This window comes from Phoca vitulina, unplaced genomic scaffold, assembly GCF_004348235.1.
Source record: "Phoca vitulina isolate PV1807 unplaced genomic scaffold, GSC_HSeal_1.0 scaffold2, whole genome shotgun sequence".
In the NCBI taxonomy this organism is placed as follows: domain Eukaryota; kingdom Metazoa; phylum Chordata; class Mammalia; order Carnivora; family Phocidae; genus Phoca; species Phoca vitulina.
Window position 1 is genome coordinate 16,125,933 of NW_022589705.1, and position 14,071 is coordinate 16,140,003.

Here is a 14,071-nt window from a genome sequence, read left to right on the forward strand (position 1 = left end):
GCTCTGTGCTCAGCAGAGGTGGGAGTCTGCTGGAGATTATTTCTCCCTCCCTCCCCTCTCCCCTCTGCTCCTCCCCCCACTCACGTGCACTCTCTCTAAGAAAAAAATTAAATAGGTAACCTTTGCATTGCACCAAGATTCCTCAGTACCCATTGCTTCACTACTTTTTTTTTAAAGATTTGATTTATTTATTTGACATCGAGAGGGAATACAAGCAGGGGGAGTGGGAGAGGGAGAAGCAGGCTTCCTGCCTAGCAGGGAATCCTATGTGGGGCTCCATCCCAGGATCCTGGGATCATCACCTGAGCCAAAGGCAGATGTTTAACGACTGAACCACCCAGGTGCCCCTGTTTCACTATTTAAAAAGATACAGAAACATAATGAAAGATACTTCATAATCTATAATTTAAATTTATTTAAATCATTAATTTAAAAAGATACACAAATAAAATGAAAGATCTCTTGGAAACAAAAGCACTTTTTTGGAAATTTTTAATGGGTAGGACAATGAAGCATAGAAATAAAGTGATTTTTTTCAAAGATAAGTAGTGCTTACAGTAACTCGGGTGGGCGTACAATAGCGATTTCATAAAATCCTGTCTCTGGGTCTTCTGACCCTCCGTGCCCACTTTCTTTCCCTAAGTGAAAATGTGCCTATGGATTCATCCACGTGCTTCTGGGATCACAGTTCACTGTCAACAGTGATTTTTATCCTTTTATAACATGAAAGAGTAAAAGAATCTTTACGTGTCTTTTTTATTCTTTTATTCCCAGCTTTCCTATTTAGATGTTGAAGGAAATTCCATTAATATGGTGCAAATGACATTCCTGAAACTGCTGACTGCCTCCGCCCGGCAAAATTTCACCTACACCTGTCATCAGTCAGCCGCCTGGTACGATGTGTCAGCAGGAAGTTACGACAAGGCACTTCGGTTCCTGGGATCAAATGATGAGGAGATGTCCTATGACAACAACCCTTACATCAAAGCACTGTATGATGGCTGCGCAGTAAGTATCCTGGCTTTTGCCTTCTTTCTCAGGGTGAGAGGCAGTGGGTGACCACCTCAGTCTGGCCCTAAGCCAGGTTGCTCTCGTGGAAACTGTTATTAAGATCTGATGCTTAACACTGGCACTAAAATACAATATCTTAGAAGCCACTGATATTCACACACAGGCACACACACACACTCATGCACACACACACACACACACACACGCACTCTGAAACATACATATAGACACATATTCTAAAAGCCGTAATGGAAGGTAATCTTAGATCACATGCTATTTCTATGGACTTATTCCTGATACTGGAATACTATTGTAGCTAGTTATTCTTGAAATGAAAAAAATAAATCAAAAACTTTATTTCATTTGTCTCCTTCATCCATGATTCTAAAATGACAGATAAAGGAATCAGCATTATACCATTTATACCATAGAGAAGTCTTACCCTTGTGTTTTGTTTGTAAGGAGCTTGTCTGTCGGTTCTGTATTATACAAGTTTAGGCAGTTATTATCATTTTTTGTTATTTCTATCCTCTGGAACTATCCTTTTCACAAAAATGGGAATTCTATTTAAGAAAATGACCCAGAGAGCACACTAAAAAAAGTCATTGTTGTAGCTGATGACTGAAGAACTCACAGTTACAAAGAAATAGGCCCATGCCTTCAAGAAGTGAGTAGGGTACCCACAGATCAAAGAAGAGAAAATAAGACATATTAAAAGTAGCAAGTGTTTGGATTTCCCAATAGTTATGTACTGATAATCATTCACAAAATTAATATATAGCAGCAGAAATGCTTTGACTTTTGACCTTGTGCACTATAATTTCTATACTGTATCTTAAGAAACCGTGAATATTTATATAGTATGATTACAATGGTAAGAATATATTATTATGAAGGAGCCCAACCCAATTTTAGCATCAGTTTTCATATTAAACTGTATTTATCAATTCAATAAGATTCTCTTCAACTGTGCAATGTATCCAAATATTATAGTTGGGTAATAACAGCTAAATATTAAGCATTCAAAATTTAAAACTACATATGACATCAGTGATGACAAGAGTTAATTGCACGTAGATAATGGCAAATTTGTTTCTTACTCTCTTCTTTCTTACCTCCTCACCTCCACTCAGAAGCTTAAGAAAAAAATAACATATATGTTAAAACTATGAAATGATTGTGTAACTTTGTATTTCTGTTCAATTTTACAGTCCAGAAAAGGCTATGAAAAAACTGTGATTGAAATCAATACACCGAAAATTGATCAAGTACCTATCGTTGATGTAATGATCAATGACTTTGGTGATCAGAATCAGAAGTTTGGATTTGAAGTTGGTCCTGTTTGTTTCCTTGGCTAAGATTAGGACAAAGAATATATGAAATCAACAGAAAAAAATACCTTGGTGCCACCAACCCATTTTATGCCACATGCAAGTTTTTGAATAAGGATGGTATATAGAAAACAACTTGCTACATATATATGTACTGATTAGAAATACCGATGCCCTTGCAGGGGCAGAATCTTTACATGACAAAAGCTTCGAAAATCATAAAAATACAAGATAGTGTGGCTGAGATGGAAACAGGCCTTATTCTTGATTCCCAATTTTCATCTCTCCTTTTCCTATTTGGATTTCTTTGGTGCTGTAGAAAAAAGAAGAGAGAACAATATATATTCATAAAAGATATGGTGCTCATTCCCATCCATCAAGGATGTGCTAAAACAGTGTGTTTAATAAATTGTAATTATTTTATGTACAGTTCTATACTGTTATCTATGTGTCCATTTCCAAAACTTGCACGTGTCTCTAAATTCCATCTGACTCTAATTTTATGACAATTACAGAACTATGATGGCAATAAATATATGTATTATGAAAAAATAAAGTTGAATTTCTGATGACTCTAATTCCCTTTCTTTGATTAATAATAAAATGCCTTTGTATATATTGATGTTGAAGAGTTCAATTATTTGATGTCGCCAACAAATTTCTCAGAGGGGCAAAAACCTAAAAGACTCTCGGAAGCACACTTGGATCAACTCTCCTCTACTGACAGTAACTTTGCTGAATTTCAGCCAAAAATATCATGCATTTTGATGCTTTATTCAATGCTATACCTCAGCCTTTTTCTTTTCAGAGTCCAGGATTTCCCAGGATCCTTGTATATATGGAAAATAAGCAAGTTTATATTTTTGGACAGGAAAATGTGTATGAGAATCTATTTAACAAACGGATGTCTCCATCAAGCAAACAATCAGATGTACAATTTTTTTACTACCTTATCTCATCTCATTGTTTTCAGTGTGCTTCAGTCATGCAGATTAATATTAAAAGATGGGAACTAAGCAATTATTTATGAATTTGTTCAATGTTATAATTTTTAATCGACCAACTTCTTGAATTTGATTCCAAGTTGCTTATTATAATAATCTTCAAATATTATTTTACCTGCACCTGCCCAAAAAATACTATTTCTTTTCTTTCAAAATAATATCATACATTATTTGACTTGCCTAATTCTTAAACAGCATATGGGTGGATTGTTACTAACAGTGCTTGTTTTAAAAGTCATACTTATTAAAGCAATCAAAACATTTTTTTTTCCACTAAGGTATTTTCTTCCAGGTAGCTTGCTATAGCAGTAAAATTTTAAAGTTACAAATTGAACTTTGTATCTATTTTAAGTAATATATGTAAGACTTGAAAATAAATGTTTTATTTCTTATATGAAGTGTTAAATTAATTGATACCAGATTTCACTGGAACATTTTCAACTGATAATTTATCACAAAAGACCATACCTGTAATACTGGAATTAAAACGTGAACACTTGTCATTCAGAAGTTCTTTTATTTTTGAAATCAAGTTTGTAAATGTCCTTTCAAGAAGGGCGATATGAATCGTATAAATAAACTCAAGTCTTGTCTACCTGGATTGGTCATTCTCTTTCTTAAATAGGTTCCAAATTACTCTCTGTTGCAGAAAAGGCTTTTGATTCTGTTTCTTGACCATCCAGATTAGAATCGTTTATACTTTTGGAAAAAGAATATTTTCCTTCAGAGATAAGTTGTTTAAATTCTCCACATGTCTAAAATAAAAACACCACATGGTAATACTCTATTTACAAAATTAAGGTAGGCTATACTTAAAATTTCAGAAAGATATTTTTCATAATTAAACATTTTGCAAAGTCTCAAACATATGTTCACAATTTCAGCACTAGAAATATTTCCAGAACTTTTACATAGCCTCTAAATTATACATAAAGTAATATTTTTTATCAAGAGAAATTCCATACATCAGCCAATTTAATGAATATATAGCAATAAGAGAGAATATTTTGCATATTGCCCTGCCCTGGGGAAGCTGTATTATTTGCCCATTTAAACAAAACAGTCTCAAATTTGGCACTCAATAGAATTAATGAATAAATAACTGAACTGCCTATCCTTTTTTATTCCTTGCACATATGGAGATGGTCTTCTTTATTGCTTTGGATTCTTTTCTCTCCCTTATACCTGATTTAATCTGAACAAAAAGAAGCTCAGTGGAAAAGAAAAAGCATATTATATGACATTCCAGTCTTGGCCCAAGCATGTATAAACTCTGGAGAATAATGTTGATCCTGGATGGATCCTGGCATGGGTGGATCCTGGGCCTGATGCACACAAAATTTGGCTTTACTCTTAAAAAAAAAAAATACAAAATTACAAATACAAAAAAATTACAGAATTTATAATTTTAAATGAATGAAGGTCTTACAACAAATTATTAATTATAAAAAACGGACCCATATCAAAAGTATCAGACAATCGGGAAAAAAATCAATGTTTTCATTAATTCTCTGAAGTACGTTTGTAATACTTTTATTCTATGTGTTTGTTTATTTTTGGCTTCAATCTCTGAGTGCCTCTTCATATGAGAATTTTATAATTTAATTTCTAGTAGAAAGAATAAGTTTTTCTAACATGTTCTTATCAACATTATGTTGATAAGAAACATAATCGCTTAGAGCTGTTTCTTTTAATTTCACTTCTTGTTATTGGTAAGTATTTTTAAAATTTTGGGTTATTTTAAATTTAGGAAAAGCTCTATACATTTATTTCATATATGTACTATAAATTTGTGAGAATTTTTCACAGGCTAGCTTCTGATTTCTGTACATTTTATACCTTGTTTTCTTTCCACTACCAAAGATTTCAGGCTCTGGGCACCGTAAGACAGATGCATGCCGTGATACAAACTCTGTCTTCCTACTTTCTATGTTATAACACAGTGGGTGATAGGATTATTCCATAAAGCCGTTCCTACACTAGGATTACTGGCAATAAGTTTACATAAATATGAACTATAAGCCACATAATTATACCTCACCATGTAAACCTAGCCTATAAATCCTGAATAAATGAGTCCTTAATTGGAATTCCTCATTGCTGCCTCTTTCCACGCCACCCAACACAAGAAAAAAATGCCAAAGAGAAGTTGGAGTGGAAAGATAATATTCTTAACAGATCATAGTGAAAGGATCTTACTTGGGCAAATTTTACCAATTATATGACTATGAGAACGTATTTCTAGCAGACCTCTCAAGGGCTTAGATGGTGTCCATGAAAGACAACGATCCTGAAGCTTAGTCCTCTATGCTGAGTAATTGTGACATAAGTGAATTAATGAAGGGCTTAGCACACTGATACACACCAAGAGCTAAATAAATAGTTGCTACTGCTCTGGATTTCCCACTGCTACTATAATCACCCTAGCATAAGTTCCTTTCTAAATCATAGCTAAGAACACGTGTGCTATTTACATCACAGAACGCTAATTAGATTTAATTTTAAAAATGTAAAACATTATACAAATTGCATGATCACAGAAGTCCAAAGTAGCAAATAGGATCCCATAAAATCCAAGCTTTACAAATGGGTCAGAAACGATACAAAACAGGAGGAGCTGCATAAGCCATGTAAATACCCAGGAACGGCACACCCATCAGACACAGCTTCTCAAATCCTCTTTTCCCAGCATGTGTTTTGCTCTCCTGAAGGATGAGTTGAATAGGCTTTAGAGTCTCTCAAATTTTACCCATTGCTAGGCCTCTATGGATGGAATGGTCATATAACTAATAATTCTTCATGCAGCTGCCCCTCAGAGATCCAGAGATGACAGGATTATTTACAATTGAAAATCTTGCAGAAGTGTATCCTGCTAGAAGCATTCCATGCTCAGAATCAATACATAGCAACACTTGCAGGATCCCCATGTACCTTCTAGCTAGTAAATCCATAGTCAATATTTATAAGGAGATTGGTCAGGATCAAAGCAGAGGTAGAAAAGAGTTACAGAACCACTGTTAATGCTTTCTTTCTAAAAATATAAATTGAGGGGCACCTGGGTAGGTCAGTCGGTGAAGCATCTGCCTTCGGCTCAGGTCATGATCCCGGGGTGCTGAGATGCAGCCCCGCGTTGGGCTTCCAGCTGAGCAGGGAGTCTACTTCTCCCTCTCCCTCTGCCTCTCCCACCCTGCTCATGCTCTCTCTCTCAAATGAATAAATAAAACCTTTTAAAAAAAGTAAATTGCAATAACATCAGAAATGTTTTATGCAACAACTAAGACTTATTTTATAATAAGCTAATGATGGTATTTCTACCTAAAATACTATGTATATGAAGTTACACAAAAAACACTGAGGAATACATTCCTATTTTTAAATTACCTATATATGTCTATGAAGAAATAAAGAAGTAGGTCTTTTTTTCCCATAATGGAAAGATTTTGAAGAGCAAACCGTATGTCCTAGTAGCAGATCTTATTCTAGGGACAACCTAGGGCACGAAGTAAGCTGAGTCTTCAAGCTTGATTCACCATCACTTTAGGGTCTCAGGTATAAATAAAATGTCTGCCTGCTATTTTTCATCTCACTGAGGGAAATGAGTAGGTCCAAGGCAAAAAGACACTTTCTCCTGAAGCAACATACGTTTCTGTGCCCACCCTATGTGAGATGACCAGACTAAATTAAATGAAACGAACACGTCCTCTAAGAAAGAGATGGATTTGCAGGTCCCTCAGACCAACATGGTGGAAAGGTCTGTGTAACCAATTCTTTAATGACACGAGTTTTGGCATCTTATCTATTTCAGGAAAATGAAATTACTGAGTAAAAATAATCATAGCTAATATTCTATAAAGTAAAATGTAGTTTAAATACCCTGAATTGTATTTTTATGTAAGTAAAATTTATTAGCTATATAGAAACAAAGTTTGCATACTAGATAAATTATTACCTAGTTATTTCCACATAGCTGTATAGATTTTTACCTCACTACTGAGAAAAATAAGAGTGGAAAAAGAAAACCAGTGATAACAACAATAAACCCTAAAGGTATTAACTATTTAACTAAAAGTAGAAAATAGATATGACTAGGTAAGTTAATATTTTATTTTAGATTTTTGGTGAAAGAGTTGAAAATCTTACCAGATTTTTTTTCTCTGTGCAGGGGTCTCCACTCCCCAAACTTCCAGACCCTACCACCCCCACTTTGGCCCTTCAACGCCCAACCCAGGAATAGAGTGGGAGAGGGAAGGGGGAACATGACAGGGTAGGAGGGAGGTAGCCAAGTAAGGGTAGAGGGGTAGAATTTGTAAGTAAATATTTTCTAAAGATAGAGTCAAGTGGTTTTGAACCATGAAATACTGATACCAGAAATCTTGAGTCATTTAATTATCAATTAATCGATGACCAAGTATATAATTTAGCATCATGATGAAGACAGGTCTTTATCAAAGATATATATATATATCAACTTTACAAAAGAATAATGTCATAAAGTGTCTGCACTATATCCTTATTTATAGTTTAATAAGAGAAAGAAAACCATCACATCTAAAAGAACAGTTTATTATCAAGGTTCTGACTATAAAGAGATGTTTGGAGAACTTGAAGGAACAATAAATGTTGGTTTGTAAGTGTGCTTCATGAGAAAGATGGTAGGTCCACAAAATGTCTGTAGAGTCTGGATGTGTGTGTCTGAGGGAGAAAAGGAAGACCACTTTATGGAGGAAACCCAGGAGAGAATTCCAGAAGCATATGTGAGTGTGGAACATGAAGAGAACAAGGAGTCTGATACAGCCCCAATGGTGTGGTGTAACGTCAAGTCCTATATTTTGGGTTGGGTTATAATGGCTTGAAAATCATACAAAAGAGTCTGGATATTATGCAGTAGGTAATAAAGAAGGAATGCTGGTTGTTGAGTAAGGCAAAGTCATAATGAAAGTAATGTTGAGAATGACTATTTTGGCAGTTTCTCAGAACTGCCTAGTGGGCATCTTATGCTGGATGGATCTATAAGTTGGGTCGGATGATAGGGACCCAGTGCCATAAGGCTGTTGATGAAATTTAAGTGAGCAATAATAAGGATTTGGATTACAGTAATAACACCTGCATGACTTAAAAGGAAGGACCAGTATAAAATAATCGGAAAGAAGAAATTACTATATTTTATCATTTAAAAATATTCTAGAGCCATTTACTGGATACATCTTAAAATAAGCTATACTTGCCTAGCCTTTAAGAACATAAGTCATAAAATCAGAGAAAAGTTATATTTACTAAAATCTGAAGAGCTAATGGGTCCCAGGGAAACAAATGACATCTGACACAGCGCTGTCAATTGGCTTTCTATCTCCTATCGTATCTCATATAGTATTGCAGAATATATATGAAAACAACTTGTTATTGCTTAAACAATACATGGTTACATCACTACGGGCAGCACCTGTCTCCTACATAAATAAAAGTTCATGTACATTATCAACCACAGAAAACATACATTTACAGAGAAATCAACTGCTAAAACTTATTATATAGTTGTGTCTTCTGATGTTGAAATTTTCATAAGTAAAAATTGGGACGTAAAGAATAAGCAAATATATGGAAATAATTATATATAATTTATATGAAAAATATTATCTAGCTGTAAAAAGATCATGGCATTGTAGGCACACAATATATATTTAAACATGTAAATAGACAAATGAAGAAATCATATCTATATGTCCTCTGTTGCCTGACCTTTAAAATGGAACTTTTTTTTTTAAGATTTTATTTATTTATTTGAGAAAGAGAGAGAGAGCATGAGTGGAGGGAGGATCAGAGGGAGAGGAACAAGGAGACTCCCCATATCGGAGCAGGAAGCCCGATATGGGGCTTGATCCCAGGACCCTGAACCCTGGACCTCGATCCCAGGACCTGAGGTGAAGGCAGACCCTTCATCGACTGAGCCACCCAGGCGCCCCCATTTCTAAATAAAAAAAAAAAATCGAAGAGCCTAGAAAGCATCAACTTTGATAGATGGTTTTTCCTACATTGGAGGTAAATGGAGCTTCTGCTCTTTCTGTGTTTCTTCTTTTAACCATCACATATTGGGAACAAGTTGCACAGATACCCTGGTCCTGTCATCAGCAAAAGGCATGGCAATTAGTTCTTTTCACATGAAATTCTCATTTGTAACAAAAAGGAAAGATGAATCATAGACACCAAAATTAAAAACAGAAGATCTTCAGGCTAATTCTAGTGACTTCATTCAAATAGAGCATGTGGAGGCAGGCTCGGTGCTAGGTTAATATGTACCCTGGCATCTGTTACTAAGGATGTAAGGCTTCTCAGCAAGAATCCTTCACAGTGATGCAAATCTGTATCTGTCATATGCATCGTCATCTGAAACACTAGGCTTCCTGATATCTCCACGTTGTTGGCCACCATTAAGCAACACGTCTGTTAAACAAAAGTGAAGCTGATATACAGATGTAGACCTTCAAAGAATCCCAGGAACTGAAGAATCAAAGGGAAACAAAGAAGACATCATTTCTTCTTTATCTGTTCTTCTTCACTCACTAATTTTTACCTAAGTGTAATGTTTTCTCTTATATATTTTTTTTAAGATTTGTATTTATTTATTTGAGAGAGAGCATGAGCGGTGGAGGGGGGCGGCAGGGTGGTGGCACAGAGGGACGAGAGGGAGAAGCAGACTCCCCACTGAGCAGGGTTCCAACGCAGGGCTGGGCTCCATCCCAGGACCCTGGGATCATGAGCTGAGCTTTTGCAGACGTTAACCGACTGAACCACCCAGGCACCCCTAATGTCTTCTCTTTTAATGAATGCTTTGTCTGAGAAGAGTTCTTTATGAGCAAATTAACATTTTCTAAGGAAATTTGGTGAAGGAAAGTTTACATTATACACATTAACATAGACCTATGTAAAATAAAATTAACTAATCGTCTGATGAGAGATGTTTTTAAATAACCCAAGATTGCCATTCTTCTGTCCTCGACAAATATATTCATGACCATTAAGCTATCAAATATTCAAAATTTTATCTTCACTTCTTGTCAGAACAAAGAATAAGTCATGTCTTCATTGTTGTTATCTATGGGGGTGTGCTTCCCATGCTTGTCTTGAAAGATCCCTCCCTCCTAGGATGGCACATCCTTTGAAATGAAGATGCAGATTAGATTAGAAGACGGGTATAAAGAAGCACTATGAGTTTGGCAGCTGGACAGCAGAACTGTTTCATCTGTCTTTATCTTTGTACATGCTCTGGGACTGGAGCATGTGGAAATCTTACAAACTGAAAGACCTAAGGTTTCTTATGCAACCTCTTAGCTTTTGCCATAACAAAAAGTCAAGCTTCTCTCTCAAGAAGCAGGATATCTTTGGTGTTTATATTTTAAACCCATCATCCCCACCAAAGACTTTATTTTTGTGAAATGTTTAACAGTGGCCATATATTTGATAGCGTTTACCATTTTTAGAACCCCAAAATGACTAGGTTTATCTTGACAAACTGTTGAAAGAAATAGCTTAAGGAAAGTTCTCATTTGAGCCACAGAAAATCACTTTAGAACTATGTTTAAAGGAAATGGCAAAAGTTTATCTAAGTATTCGGCAGAAAGTCAAATAAAATTCCTTAATTCTTCCCTCTCGTTGTTTTTTTATTCACAAACCTGGCCAGTTTTCTCCTCAAAATGTTTTTCATGACTCCCTTACCTATACAACTGTTACCAGTATCCTAGTCTGAGCTCCTTCTTAGATCAGTTCCCTAAATTTTACTCTTTATTCTAATTGCCCATCTCTACTTATTAAGTATTTATTATTGCTCATGAGTCTATACGTTAGATGGGAGCAGTTTCTGGCCTGCTAGATCTGGCTAGGTTGATCTTGCTTGCTTGGGGTCATGCATGTGTCTGTAGGCAACTAAATAGTCTTCTGAGGGCTAGTGATCAAAAATGACCTTGTCTGTGGTAGGCTTCCTTCACATGATATCTTATCCTCTAGCAGACTCTACTAGGCTTCTTCACAGGTGATCACAAGGGAGAGATAGAGACAGAGGGACAGAGAGAGACAGAGAGAGAGAGAAAGAAAACACAACCATTAATTTGAGGCCAGGGTCAAAACTTCTTTGGTATCAGTTGGGCCACATTCCATTAGTGAAAGTAAATCACAGACCAGCATATTCATTGCGAAGAGAAAATAGTCTTTACCTCCTAATGGGAGGACCTGCACAATTACATAAGAAAGTTCATGAATGTGGGAAGGAGTACAAGATTGTGAAGATTTCTGCATTCTACCACAATCACTGCCAATCTACTGCTCAAAAACTTTCAGTGACTTCCTATTTCATAACTGATCAATTGTAAACTCTGCTCCCAAGATTTCAAATACACTACGTGTTTCCATGTAGCCTAACCTTCATTTCCCACCTAACAACCTTCTTTTCTATTTTTCTTCAACATGCTTTCTCCATCTGTGCCAGCTCATCTAGTCACTGTGACATGAATATGTCTTGCACTTTTAATCACTCATACTTCTGTGCTCTCACCCCTACCTCCTACCTTATATGCTATTTTCCATCTCTTATACTTCTCTAAATTCTATTTTATTAAAGTCCAGCTTTTTGTTTTTACTGTTTGTTGTTATCAGAGTCTCAGATGTTTCCTGATTACTCCAGTGCACATTGCTATTTTTATTTATTTTTTATTTTTGAATTCCTAGAACATACACATACTTTCCACACAATTTTAGCCCCGGTTACATAGTTCTTTGTATCATACACTTCTTCTTAATGAGTGTTGGTTTGGTCTACCCCACAGGAGTATGAAATGCATATTCCTTAGAGTCTAAAAATTAGTTCTAATCATATAATAGGTATGTTATGGGTTGAATCGTGTCCTCCAAAAATTCATACCTTGGACTTCTGACTCCCAATTCGTTAGAATGTGATCTTATTTGGAGATAAGGTCTTTACAGAGGTAATCAAGTTGTGAAATGAAGCTATTAGGGTGGGCCTTAATCTAATATCACTGTTGCCCTTATAAAAAGGAGAAACCTGGACACAGAGATGACAAATACAGAGGAAAAACAATGTGAAAGAGACACAGAGGAGAAGACAGCCCTGTATCTACAAGCCAAGGCGGGAGGCCTGAAACAGATCCTTCCCTCACAGCTATCAGAAGGAACCACCCCACCTGGATTTTGGACTTCTCTTCTGTTATTTATACTACTTATTTGGTGGTACTTTGTTAAAACAGGCTTAGTAAACTAAAATGAGGTATTAAATAAATAGCCTGTCTGATTAATCTGATGAAAGGCTCATAAGTATAAACTATTAGTTCTATGTTCTTCGACAAGAGACACTTTGACTGAATTCCTAGGACCTTAACATTTCTGAATCACATATTCACAATACACAAAGCAAGGGATTTTGTTTTCAGAGTGCATCATCTAATATTAAACTTTTGATTGTTAAACTAAATTCTCTATATTCTCTTATATTTTAGAGATGAGAAGAAACACATATACATGGAAAGAGTAATGATGACCAACAAGTATGCACTGGGAAAGTAAAGTGGGCTGTTTTACTCTGTGCAACTATAAAATAATAACAGAACCTGAATGTTTTTAAGCTGTATGAAATTAAAAATTGAATATGAATAAGGTTATATGAACGTGGAATAGATTCGGCTGAGACATACACTACTTCTTTCTTCTCATGGGGATACAGGGAATGAGACTGACATAACCTCTCGCCTTTGAGACCTTAAAGGATGCCATATATTATCAAAATTAAATATTGATAATAATGATAATAATAATAATGGTAATTAGTTTTGTGACAGGCAAAATGTAGGGAGGAGAGGTCATCTGTGGCAGGGGTTCTAACCCTGATTAGGAACCCAGGAAAGCATCTGTGAGTAAATGAGCCCTGAAGAATGTATAGAAATTGCCCATCTCAATGACAGTGACAGAGAGAAAGTGTGTTAACTAAAGGAAATTATATCATGAATCTGGGCAAAAAAGAAAAATCTTGGAAGACCAAAACACCTGAGCATTATTCTTTTTCTTTTGGAGTATGGTTAAACTGATTTCTGTTTCTTTCTCCTTTTCCCACACCATCCAGTTCTTCCGTGTGGTTCTGCAACTTTCTGCGAGACGGCCACACCTCACGCAGGCTGCTGCCCAGCCTGGACCCACCCACTAGAAACGCGGACTAAAATAGTAAGACATGCCTCAGAGACTTGCTGGAACTTCTGCAGTGAGGAGAAACACGGGTCTGACCACCCAAATTGAAAATCCAACCCAGTACTTCAGAGATAAAACGATACCAAAAATAGGAACAAGCAATCATCAAGAGAACGATTGAAAGCACCTGCTGATGATTTCGTCTCAGAGCCTAACTCAGGCAGAAGAAAATTCAATAGTGTTCAATGAAGTACATAAAGTATTGAGGAAAATAAAATCCTGGTGCCTAAGAGAACAATAGTATTGATGTCTGCCGGCTCCGTGACAGCTGCGCAGAGGAGGCTGCAGAGCTGTGTACCAGCTTGCGGCGTCATAAACTACTCAATATGGACAGACTCATCCCCAGGACAGAGCTATCTGGGCAGTTATCCTGTGTCCTGTCCTTGGGAGGAGCCCTGCTCTACTGCCCCCAGTCCGCAGGGCAGTGATTCTTTGAGCCGGGGGGGACGGGGGGGGGGGGGGGGGGGGGGGGGGGGGGGGGGG

At 36.4% G+C, this 14,071-nt stretch overlaps 1 protein-coding gene across 6 annotated transcripts in view; it reads left to right on the plus strand.

Moving 5' to 3' along the window:
• COL11A1 (collagen type XI alpha 1 chain) overlaps nucleotides 1–2,894 on the plus strand; it is a 201,881-nt gene extending 198,987 nt beyond the window's left edge. For all 6 annotated transcript variants that reach the window (XM_032422477.1, XM_032422458.1, XM_032422466.1 and 3 more), the window contains 2 exons: nucleotides 775–1,008; nucleotides 2,223–2,894. In XM_032422477.1, the coding sequence (XP_032278368.1) occupies nucleotides 775–1,008; nucleotides 2,223–2,369 (381 nt within the window). In that variant the 3' untranslated portion in view covers nucleotides 2,370–2,894. The remainder of the gene's footprint in view (nucleotides 1–774; nucleotides 1,009–2,222) is intronic.
• Nucleotides 2,895–14,071: the final 11,177 nt, after the last annotated feature.